Raw genomic sequence first — 10,000 nt, 5'->3', positions numbered from 1 at the left:
AACATAACGTGTGAATGCATTCGTCGATGAGCTCCAGCTTGAACTCTGATTCATCCATCCTAAGCAGGAATAATCCACTACCATTACTCTCACATCGAATCACAGTACAGTACGCACCGTAGTAGAGACCGAAAATACGTGTACAGAGGTAACTTTTTCCACAAAACGACTTGGAAACTAAAATTTCGAATATAAGGCCCTCTTATATGGCTGTATTGCATGCAATCGATTTCGTTGTTATCCTCAGTGCTGTTCACATCTCTCAAGTAGATGTGAACAGCAATGACAGAAACCCTACTTGGCCTCGTTACTCTCTAATAGAGAGTCTATCATCCTCAGACGCTGGGCACACGTCCCCATCACCACGTCGAGGATGGTAGCAACAACGTCATGCACTTATCTATGTTGTCAATTCAGTACTCAAATCTTTTAAAGTTGCAACTCGAAATTTCCGCAAAAAAATCTTTTTTTATTTATGATCGCAACATTTTTGCGATTCTTAGCGATCGCGCATCACTCCTCAATGTTTGCACATGAGCTCACTTGTGGCTTACTTGTATTTTGTGTTGTCATCTTCCACGGCTTCATAACTCGACATATTTCTCATAACTCCAAGCTACTATCAATACAGTATTTGCTCACTCCCACACTAACACAAGCCTTTTCTGTGTACTCATAGTAAAGCTTCATTCATATCAGCATGCACTGTATGATCATGATGCCCAGTGTCTACACAGTGAGAGGAGAGGTAGAATCGCTGAGTACCTACACAACGACAAACACGAGAGCGATTAACCGCAGAGTGGCCGACCTCAAGCCTTTCAACCACAAAGGTAGATCAACAAGTGGACGGGCCTTGTAGAGGGCTAGATAGAGGGCCAGCCATAGCAGTGTGACGGAGAAGAAAGCGGCCTGAACTGACCAGGATACAACAATTGTGTTAAACACGTTACTGACCCAAGCGATAAAGTCTCCTCTCGGTGGCGCGGTACGATGTGTGAAGAATGGATGGGTTGCCTTGCCGTATCGAAGGCAAACGATGGACTCCAGTACTGTGACGCAACTCAATAGCCACACGTTGTGACCTGAGCATCGAGTAATAGAAGGTCACCCTTCATCAGTGTGTGGGGGGATATGTACAGGGTCAACTACATTTGTTGGTGGCAATAGATAAATTCTGAGGAAATTTCAGGAGCTTATTCTCGATTTCTGTACATTTCTGCGCGAATTCGTGAGCAAACCCCTGAGCTCAACTGAGGAAAGCCAACATACACTCCAACACTGCCCTCCACCGTCACCAATTCGTCGAGTGTGGCCTTTGATATACTCATACCACTCAGGGACTGCCTGCGCACCGTGAAGGGCCAGGACCAACTGCCGAACTGGGGAGAAGATGTGTGATGGTCTCAATGCAAAAGCGTGGATTAGGAAGAACGAGTTGATCTCCAGCACAAAGCACTGAGTAAGAAGGGCAAGTTCAATTAACCATAGAGTGAGGCTCTACCTGCAACCAGGCGATCTGGGAGAGGACCCAATGAGAGGCATCCAGAGGCCAGTCGTAACGGCTCCACGAATATGGAGTGAACTGTAGCATGACGCGCTTGAACTTGCGACCTGTCCACGACTCAACGACGCAGTATCAGAATATATGTTTGCTTTTCTCAGCTGAGCTCAAAAGTTTATATTGTAAACTCCTACTTTCCGAATTCGTATGCAAACTTCACATACGAATTCGAGGAGAACTGTACAGAAACCGGCAAGAATTCGCGCGAAAATTTCATGTTGTCACCAACACATGTAGTTGACCGTGTGCATATTTCCCCACACTGCAACAACCCGAGATGCATCGAGAGCTCACCCAGTTGTCTGCCATGTTTTGGGGAGTTCTCCGGGTCGTGAAGATTCCAAACATAAGCTCGGCATTCCAGATGATACAACGTAAGACGGCCGAGGCACATCCCTATGAAGTTGGCCCCGAAGACGTCCATCAGTAGGGAGTCCCACCAACACTCTTGGAACTCGGGGACGAGCCACACCAGCCCTAGCTCGGCAAACTCGAAAGCGAATGAATATGTCCAACACATCTGAAAACACTTGGACGCTTCGTTCAAGTGAAGCACTCACGTGCCAGTCGCGGAAGATGCACATCTTGGCCCAATACCCAACAACATGAGCAGCAAACCATATGCTACTCATACTCCTGATAACGTGCCCCACCGTCAGACCACACTGGAGGTGATCGAAGGAAAGGAGACTGTCGTGACCTGAGAGCATCGTCGCTCAAGACTCGGCCAAGGGTTGCATTGCACACACTGGCAGGCTCGACATCAATGATGTTGGTCAGTACAGCCTGGGGTCCACCATGGAGCTCAGGGAATAGCATGTGGACCGCTTGAATGCCGAGGCGGGGAGGGACAACTAAAGCAGACTATGCAGGGTGGTGACAGTAGAGCCAGTGTCACCAAGCAGGCTGACCAGGATGATCATATAGACCAATACAATGCCATGAATGGCTCGCCATACAGCTGGATGGGGGCGGACCATTAACCCATCGCGAGTTTGTAGTACACTGTAGCTAACAAAGGAGAGCATCACGAGAGTCACGGACTTACCATGATGAACACTCACATCATAACAGTCAAGAACACCATTGCCACCGCCGCTCTTGCCGAGTCCGTTGCGTTGAAGGTGTTGAGCGAGGAGCGGTAGGAGACGTAGACAACGATGGAGACCAATAACACAGCGAACATAACCTAGTGCTCCTTGAAATCAGCGAATACGACTTCAATCACCAACCTGTCGTGGGCGTTCGATGAACTCCAAATTGCTCCTAAATGTGTCCGCTGAGTTCCGAACCAACATTTCATATCTGACACTTGGAACATGCAGTTGTGGTTAACACCAACAACAACAATAATAACAATAACAACAATAACAATAACAATAACAATAACAATACCAACAACAATAACAATAACAACAACAATAACAATAATAACAACAATAACAACAACAACAACCACAACAATAATCACAACAACAGTAAAAACAACCACAACAACCACAATAACCACAACGACAACAACAACAGCAACAACAACAACAACAACAACAACAACAACAACAACAACAACAACAACTTGCCTGGATTTCCCATCAGGAGAGTCTGGCACAGCCCGTGGACTCACCGGCATCTTCTCAAGTACCGCGCCTACACAACAGCTAAACACACTGAGTCGCTAAGCTGTTACCCATACTCTCAACACTGGTCTGCAGTGGCGTGTACGGCACAGCTCCTTCGAATTCTCTCCCAACGTGGCTCACATCACCCGAGCTGCTGGGATAAGCCATGGCTGTCATTCGACGCAAAATCATTAATGCAGTTGTTACTTGGTCGCTGAAAGCTTTCTGTCCGCTGTCCCTGCACGTCTCCTCCTCATAACGTCGCGCATGGTTCGAGATGATGAGACCAGGAGCGCGGAGGTTCAACTGAGAGCAGTCCCCTATAGAGATGTGGTTGTTAATGCTCCTTAGTCGTCAACCAACGAGAAATACGATTTCTGGAAAAGTTGGTCATAATTTGTTGTTATCATCGGTGTCAGTGGTTCTGGCACACTACAGCTGTGGCCCCTTCTCACTGGAAGAGCGGACCGGACCGAAGGTGAACACCTAGTATGGCGAATATACTTTAAGACTAGTACACTAATAATAATGTGTTATCTGTATATATTAATACCACAGATGTATATTTTTCCAGTCGCGATGTAACACATCTAGTATTTAGTAACAGATGCTTGTAGATATTATTATGTAATGATAATAGCAATGGTCACTGTTAATGAAGTTAACACTAAACACTGATAATACAGCCGTACGACCATGAAAGCATACGAGCAGACAGCAAAAACCTGATGAATAACGCAACGCTGCAACATGTTCGACGGGTACATCAGAGTACCAACAAGCTTCATGATAGTGCAGATCAGAGAGCTACTGGCTACACCCAGACTGACAATCCATATAAGTCATACACATTCGAAGAAGACATATCCAACGCTGTCTCTCGATAGTGCCTGACAATCTATAACGTCATTAAAATGATGAGCCACGACCTACCACGACGATTGATCGTAGACTGCGTCGCTCGGTCCAATAATTTCACGACGTTAACAAAGTATCTAATGCGTTTCAATGGTCTTGTTCTTTCAACCATCATACCGTTTATCCGCCTCTTCTCCTTCCGAGACATTCCGTGAAGCCTAAGATATGGCATCCGTGAGAGCGTACACACCAACACAGTGTCACCCCATCAGGGCTTGTTGGTTTCGTAGTGGTGCGATCTCCACCAGCAATGATGAAGGCCTCGAGCCTAGCCAGACGGTGTTCTTCCCAGAGGCCAATTTCACTCCTCACATGTGCGAGCAGTTCATAATACGAATCGTTTCTAGGCTGAAATAGTGAGAATAGAGCAGCTGCGCACTGCGCGTGCTCACCACGAAGAGTTGTCGGTAAATCGAAATGTCTTTCGGCAGTTCCTCAAGATAGAACAATGCAGGGAGTATTCGAAAGAGATATCTGTCTTCTGCTGACGGACTCAGGGACTGAACACGAATTTCGGATTTCGTTGTCCACTATCGTCTCCTTGCAAGAGCTCGTATGACATGCCAGATGATGCCCACTAGGGATTGACGTCAGTGAGATGACGTTACATGGCACGGCCTGCGATGCGCCTCATGCGTATCTTCAGATTGCGATGTTTTGAAGCTTTGATGCTCAGTGTGCCCTAAGAATATACAAAGAGCAGTGTGCTGAGGCTAGTCACCCCTACTGCTGCCGGGACGCCGTCGTTGCGGTTTTGTCATGCCCTCGTGTACGAACTTAGCCATCTAGATTGATATCATCTCAAAGCTCGGAAGAGTGAGAATTCCAACCTACATCCACTGCGCCCGTTTTCTCTATGGCCCTAACAAGTGCACGTCGCAACGTTTCCTTATCAAATGGATCTTTGCATTTTCTCGATAAAAATGAAGTCACCATCGACCAACTGAATTAACAAGGCCGAATGGAAGCCGCCGGGTTCGTCATGGACCACCCGTGATCATCCTTTCCGTAAGCATCAATGCTGCACAATTATAGCTGATGCCGAACTCAAGAATGCACCAACAGAGCCTCTCGTTATGGAGCACAGATGGATGAATACGTTCCTCATCACGCAACTCCTAGCTCGAAAATGTGTGTACGACCAATGAGCTCAGTAACGTTGCCGATGATAGCACTTCCTTTCCTACGTCAGTCTTAGCATTCCATTGAAAGGAGCGTACAAGTTCTATCTTTAAATCCTCGTAAGCACTGAGCAGCATAGCCGCTATTCGACAAAAATGATGCACCTTGCACGCGAAATCGCCATCGCTGTCAACCACAACGTGCAGCGCCTTCCGGGTCTACCGCATCGGAAGGCATACTATCGGAAAACTGTAGGACAATCTCGTTGGGAACCTCCTGCATGCATCGGGCCTGCGGATGTTCGTGGATTCTGTATGATGCAGTCCATACGACTTACAGTGTCCAGGACAGCAACCTCAAAGTTCTTCGGCGTGTGATCGACACATGCTAGTCTCCGTTGTTCGAGCAATACATCAAGACGTGATTGGGAGTACCTCCACGCAGGGTATCCAATGCTAGCCTATCATCCGACACAATTTCATGATTATCTTTGCGTGTGTTTCAGTTCTGTTCAGCTTAGTTGTGATGCGTTGCATCTCAGTTGTATACGATGTTATAGACTTAGCTGTATTGCGTTGTACCTCAGTTGAATAAGCTGTTATCGGCTTAGTTGTATTGCGTTGGATCTCAGTTGTATATGCTGTTATTGGCTTAGTTGTATACGCTGTTATCGGCTTAGTTGTATTGCGTTGTATCTCAATTGTATACGCTGTTATCGGCTTAGTTGTATCGCGTTGCATCTCAGTTGTATACGATGTTATAGACTTAGCTGTATTGCGTTGTACCTCAGTTGAATAAGCTGTTATCGGCTTAGTTGTATTGCGTTGGATCTCAGTTGTATATGCTGTTATTGGCTTAGTTGTATACGCTGTTATCGGCTTAGTTGTATTGCGTTGTATCTCAGTTGTATACGCTGTTATCGGCTTAGTTGTATTGCGTTGTATCTCAGTTGAATAAGCTGTTATTGGCTTAGTTGTATTGCGTTGTATCTCAGTTGAATAAGCTGTTATTGGCTTAGTTGTATTGCGTTGTATCTCAGTTGAATAAGCTGTTATTGGCTTAGTTGTATTGCGTTGTATCTCAGTTGAATAAGCTGTTATTGGCTTAGTTGTATTGCGTTGTATCTCAGTTGAATAAGCTGTTATTGGCTTAGTTGTATTGCGTTGTATCTCAGTTGAATAAGCTGTTATCGACTTAGTTGTATTGCGTTGTATTTCAGTTGAATAAGCTGTTATCGGCTTAGTTGTATTGCGTTGTATCTCAGTTGCATATGCTGTTATCGGCTTAGTTGTATTCGAATCATCTCAAGTGCTTCTATCACAACATACAAAGCAAACCAGTAGGCGCTAGCATTGAGAGCTTACTCTATGACCGCTAGTTCTGTGAGAGTTCCTTGATTCGTGAGGATACGTTCTAGCCCATCAACAGTGAGGAAGTGTATTTTCTCGACGCCTTGTAGGAAGCTAGCCTCCCTAAGGCGTCGGAATGGGTTCCCTCTATCTAACACAATACAAGAGAGCTCTCTCGAGCTCACATGCCATACACTCACAAGAATTCGCGGAGTTCTCTTCCTCGGCGCTCTCCTGCATCATCTTGGCAAGAGCATCGAGACGATTAGCCATGGTTGATGTGACTTCGCCAACCTAATCAAAACTCCATATAAAACTCCACGCTCATTCACACCTTTTCCACGAAAGGTCTTTCGAACTTCTCATAAGCATGGCTGAGCAAAGCGAGCAGGCAAGCGAGATCCTCCAACGTCCGCTTCCATGGTGAGCCAAAAGCCTAACGATCTTCCACGACCAACCCATAGACCGTCAGATCGATACCCGATGATCGCTAGTCCGAGGTGTCCCTGTCACTTTATCAGCGACCTCTGAAATTGACAAGTTGCCACCTATGGGAACAAATGCTCACTCTGTAAACCGCCCTGTTCTTCACTGCTGTCATCCTCATCATCGCCGTCGGAATTCTATTGCGATTATCTCAGCCATTCACGACTCCAAAGAGAGGAGCTTTACTTACCATAACGGATACACTCACGAGTTCATTTCGAATTCGAGGGATCGAGTGCAGCAATGTCTGTTTGAAAAAAGACATCAGTCGCTCGCCTGAAGCACCTGATCGTGAGGTAAGTGCTATGATCAACTACGCGAGACGACTCACAAATGTCCTCGCCCACATCGATACGTTTGCTTCATGCACCCAACAGGTGAGCCCACCAGGCAGACGCTCTCGACAACAGCATCCACACATAAGGAGGCCGAACATGGTCGCCAGGGAGAAGCTCGGGAATTGTTCATCTACTGCAGAACCTGGGGGAGCAGACCGACTGCTCAATCACAGTGTAGGAAAATATGCACATGGTCATCTACATGTGTTGGTGACTAATTTTGGGGAATTCTCACTGGTTAAAATGTCATGTTCTGTACATTTCTACCCGAGTGCTTATATGAACTTCTATAACTAGTGAGAGACTCCTGAGCTCAGCTGAGGAAAACCAAACATATATTCCAACACTGTCAATTACGGTGGCAAGCTTCTGAACCACCATAGAGAAAAAATCCAGCAGTGCTCTGTTTGTCGTATAGGTGGGAAAGCCATCGCGGCGATATGGCTCGCATAGGGTTAATTTCCTTGTGATACTCTCGATCATCCTTTGAGAAATTCACTCTTAGATGGGACCACACTATCTCTATAGTTGATCGCTTTATACTCACCTGAGCCGCCCGTGGACTGAGCTAGATGCATGTTGCTGAGCTCCTCCTGGCCCTGCTCGATCGTTGTTCTCGAGGCACCCTATACTCAAAGCATTCGCTGACCAAAACCACACTCACTGTGAAATTGCTCACCAGTGGCGCTGAAGAAGTGGTGGCGTTATGATGCTGTTCGACTAGTATATATATGAGCTTCCGCATAGATTCCACATCGTCTACTCGCTCAGTGGATCTGCTATACAGATAGTGTCACTAAAATCTTCCTCTCAGATCAGATCACTCTCACCGTGCAGTAGCGGTGACGTCCAACAGCTGACACAACTCTTTCAAATGGTTGAGAACCCCGAGAAGGTGTTGAGGGAACTCTATAGCATACTCCCGGAAGATCTCATGAGCATCACAGCACTCTAGTGGGGATGGTATTTTCTCCTCTAGAGTTTCACATGTGTGCTGAAAAGTCAACATGCCTGGCCACATGCAGTAGACACGGACTTGGGCGAGTACATATACTTCTGTAGCATGAGTGACCTCATTTAACCCTCTAGCATTCAGTGTGGTAAAATATGCACATGGTCAACTGCATGTTATGTTGGTGACAATATGAAAATTCTGTGGATTTTTGGGAAATTCCTGTTGGTTTATTCATGACCTCCTACGAATAGTGGGAAACTCCTGAGCCTAGCTGAGGAGAGCGAACGTATCATTCGTGTTTGCAATACCGTAGAGTCCCGTATCAATTCTCACCATTCGGCTTGCAGCAAGACTTGGTCGTCGTGATCTCCCCAGAAACAGTAACTGCGTTTGTCTCATTACATAAGTGCCTATCACGACCCCGGTTCATGAAGCCTACCCCTTTCGGAAGGGCCTTCAGTGAAGTGGTGTCGTCACATATCGAGTTCAAGATTTCAACGATTTGTGGTATGAGTTCCGTCCTGAATATTAGCCTGTAAGTATAGCGGCGAATACAAGCAAACCGATGAGATGATTGAGTAAACGTAGGTGAGCCGAACTTTCGGCACAAGGCGAATGAAGCTGCACACTTAATTCGTCATCGCTTCTCGAAAAGCCTCACGTTGGAATCTTATGTTCGGTCTCCTTCCGTGTGATGGTAGTTTTAGCCGTGCCTGGTCGCTGTCTTTCTCGAGGCGCTGAGGAGGGCGAAGCGTAGGAACGAGATTCTACTCGTTGCTTGTCGCTTAGCATTATATTCGAATGACTCTTGACCAGGTGTGTGAGAGAACGACAATTTCATCAACCGTTGAGCCTTTCGACACCACAGATCCCGTTGACACGGACTTATAACACACTAGCCAGAGCGTCACTTTTTGGAAGAATAGAATGAATACAACAGCAGCAGAGCAGCGTCCTAGTAGCCATAGCTAGCAACATGGACAGTTTCCACAGCACACAATTATCGGACGATTGAGTAATCAGATTGACACGCCACACGTACACTAGGAAAGGCGTATAGCTCGAACCGTCTTCTATTAAGGCGTTGCATGTGTATCGTTCTAAGTGTGATCAACGTCGTGTTTCTGACATAATGAGTGATGACAGTCTGTCATCACTCATTATGATGGGATTATGCCTATGATGGGAATTCTGTCATTGACAGAATTCCCTGTTCATCTTCATTTTCAAATACGACAAGGTCGAACTGTAACTGGGACAGTTGATTGTGAGTGTGATGACAAACAACACACCAGGAAGAGCTGTCACATTCGTGGCAGTCGTTAGTTGTATGAAGTGATGCAACGCAACACTTGGGATGTATGAGCGAGTACAGTCGACGAGCAGTCGTGGGTGTTGGGAATAGCGTCGTAGTGTGTTGTGTTGGACACCAAGTATGAGAGGGAAGAAGGGTCGATGAAGCACCCGGGATGACGACCAGACAATGTTTACCAGGAGTTCGCGCCATCTTGTGCATAAGAGAAGATTAACTGTTAGTGGAGATGCTCAACGAATTGAGCAATCGGGCTTCAGCCGGGTATTCTGGCGCATCCTTGGCTGACCACTTTGTTCCACTGAGATTCGGATGCTTACAACTATGGCACTTGCTC

General features: G+C 46.3%; 3 protein-coding genes across 3 annotated transcripts; all 3 read right to left on the bottom strand.

Moving 5' to 3' along the window:
* Window positions 1–550: 550 nt before the first annotated feature.
* On the bottom strand, window positions 551–2,544 carry Pmar_PMAR001361 (Phosphatidylserine synthase, putative; the record flags this gene model as incomplete). The annotated part of the gene is made up of 9 exons (XM_002783470.1): window positions 551–590; window positions 812–917; window positions 954–1,085; window positions 1,299–1,500; window positions 1,532–1,614; window positions 1,859–2,084; window positions 2,125–2,264; window positions 2,314–2,418; window positions 2,463–2,544. 9 exons carry the CDS (start codon window positions 2,542–2,544, stop codon window positions 551–553), a joined length of 1,116 nt encoding a protein of 371 aa, XP_002783516.1.
* Window positions 2,545–2,753: 209 nt separating this feature from the next.
* On the bottom strand, window positions 2,754–3,194 carry Pmar_PMAR001360 (conserved hypothetical protein; the record flags this gene model as incomplete). The annotated part of the gene is made up of 1 exon (XM_002783469.1): window positions 2,754–3,194. One exon carries the CDS (start codon window positions 3,192–3,194, stop codon window positions 2,754–2,756), a length of 441 nt encoding a protein of 146 aa, XP_002783515.1.
* A 3,389-nt stretch (window positions 3,195–6,583) lies between these two features.
* Pmar_PMAR001359 (hypothetical protein) lies at window positions 6,584–8,417 on the bottom strand (the record flags this gene model as incomplete). Its single annotated transcript, XM_002783468.1, has 7 exons — window positions 6,584–6,723; window positions 6,767–6,866; window positions 6,907–7,008; window positions 7,267–7,343; window positions 7,944–8,022; window positions 8,076–8,172; window positions 8,227–8,417. The coding sequence occupies 7 exons, from the start codon at window positions 8,415–8,417 to the stop codon at window positions 6,584–6,586; spliced, it is 786 nt and encodes a 261-aa protein (XP_002783514.1).
* Between the last annotated feature and the right edge of the window lie 1,583 nt (window positions 8,418–10,000).

This window comes from Perkinsus marinus (genome assembly GCF_000006405.1).
Source record: "Perkinsus marinus ATCC 50983 genomic scaffold scf_1104296936976, whole genome shotgun sequence".
Taxonomy (NCBI): domain Eukaryota; phylum Perkinsozoa; order Perkinsida; family Perkinsidae; genus Perkinsus; species Perkinsus marinus.
This window is presented reverse-complemented; position numbering and strand designations above follow the sequence as displayed.